Here is a 1,464-nt window from a genome sequence, read left to right as displayed (position 1 = left end):
TGGAGTGGTGGCCGGGGCTGGGCTATGGCTGGTGGTCAGAGACGAGGTGGCATTGTGGCCTGGAGTGGTGGCCGGGCTTTGTGCAGGGTTGGAGGTGGGGAGTGTGCTCCTCGTGCTCACAGTACCCGCAGTGGAATCGCTAGGGGTAACCGCAGTTGTTCTGCTTTGACCAGGGGTGAGAACAGCTGTAAGGAGTTGAATTCACAGGTTAGGAGGACAAATCCAAGCCAGGAGGAAATGCAGCCTCAGACAGCCAGAGAAGCAGAGAAGTGGTATCAGGAGAATTTGGGGGCCGTGGGTAGCATCGGGAACTCCAGGTCAGCCCTCCACCCCTTCCCTGCTGGCAGCCTCCCTCTTTTCCCACACACTGTGCTCCTGGGGCGTCTCCTCTACTTCTGACTCCCTCTCCCCAACTTCTCTTAGAAAGTCGCCTGCTTCCAGCACCCACTCTGCAGGGAGGCCTCCTTTCAGCCTATCTTTAGTCTCTCCCCTTCATTCTAGCACAGACTGGCTACTCTGCAATTTCTGCCTTGAGGGGTGCCATCTGCCTGGAAGAAAAACTCACAGAAATGCGGCAAGACCCCCTGAGCAGGGCCTGTGCCTCTCACCTGTAAGCCCCAGAAATAGCAGCAGGCGGACTGGGGACTGGATGCCCGGTGTCATGGCGGTGGTAGACTGGGTGGGGAGGGGGATGACCGACTCAGACAGGCGCTGCGTGCGTGTGAGCTGCAGCAGGCACAGGAGCCTGCTGCTTTATACCGGTCCCCAGCCCCGCCTAGGCACAGCCGGAGCAGGTGACAGGGGACAAAACTCCGCCCCCTCCCCCCCTCCCCTTCTACCTCTTCCTCCTCCTCCCCAACCATTCCTGGGTAGGGTACAGGGGCTCCAATCACTCAGCCCCCTGCCAACTGTTCTCCAGCCGGCCTCCCCCTTTCGCCAACCACTCCCTGGTTCCAGGAGGGGGTGCCCAAGGAGTCTGAGACCTGGGGCCCCCAGCTCTTAGCGTTAGCCCCAGGGCAACAGCTAAGGTGAGAACAGGAAACAGAAAGCGGGCTAGGAAAAGGTCCCGACAACGAGGCCAGAAGCCCACGCATAGGTATCCTGGTCCCCTGAGCTCCAGTCTGTGGGGCTGAGAAGAGATAAGAGGGCTTGATCATGGTCATGGGTGGACAAGGTGCTAGTTTTGGACTCCCCCACCCCCCGCCACTTCCCGGAATCGCCCCACCCTTCTAACCGCTCCCTGTCCTGATCCACATGCAGTTCCACTCTGAAACCCACAGTCCCCGCCCCGGCCGCGCTTTCCAGCAGCCTGGGTTCCCTCCTCGGCTTTCTCTCGAGAAGGAGGGTGGGGGAGAAACTTCCACCGAGAGAAGGGCGAAAGCGGGGCTCCTTCGAACCCCGGGGTCCTTCCTCCCCCACACTCCACCTTCTAGCGGCGGCCAGCGGGCACCCGGGCAGGGACCT

General features: G+C 61.1%; 1 protein-coding gene across 1 annotated transcript in view; it reads right to left on the bottom strand.

Annotated features, from left to right (window-relative positions):
* Positions 1–1,464, bottom strand: part of LOC102489246 (thrombospondin-3) — a 21,442-nt gene that overhangs the window by 3,511 nt on the left and 16,467 nt on the right. Inside the window, exon 24 of the mRNA XM_027773797.1 lies at positions 33–185. Within this exon, the coding sequence (XP_027629598.1) occupies positions 33–185 (153 nt within the window). The remainder of the gene's footprint in view (positions 1–32; positions 186–1,464) is intronic.

The sequence above is a fragment of the Tupaia chinensis genome, unplaced genomic scaffold, assembly GCF_000334495.1.
Source record: "Tupaia chinensis unplaced genomic scaffold, TupChi_1.0 Scaffold000374_1, whole genome shotgun sequence".
NCBI classification, from domain to species: Eukaryota; Metazoa; Chordata; class Mammalia; order Scandentia; family Tupaiidae; genus Tupaia; species Tupaia belangeri.
This window is presented reverse-complemented; position numbering and strand designations above follow the sequence as displayed.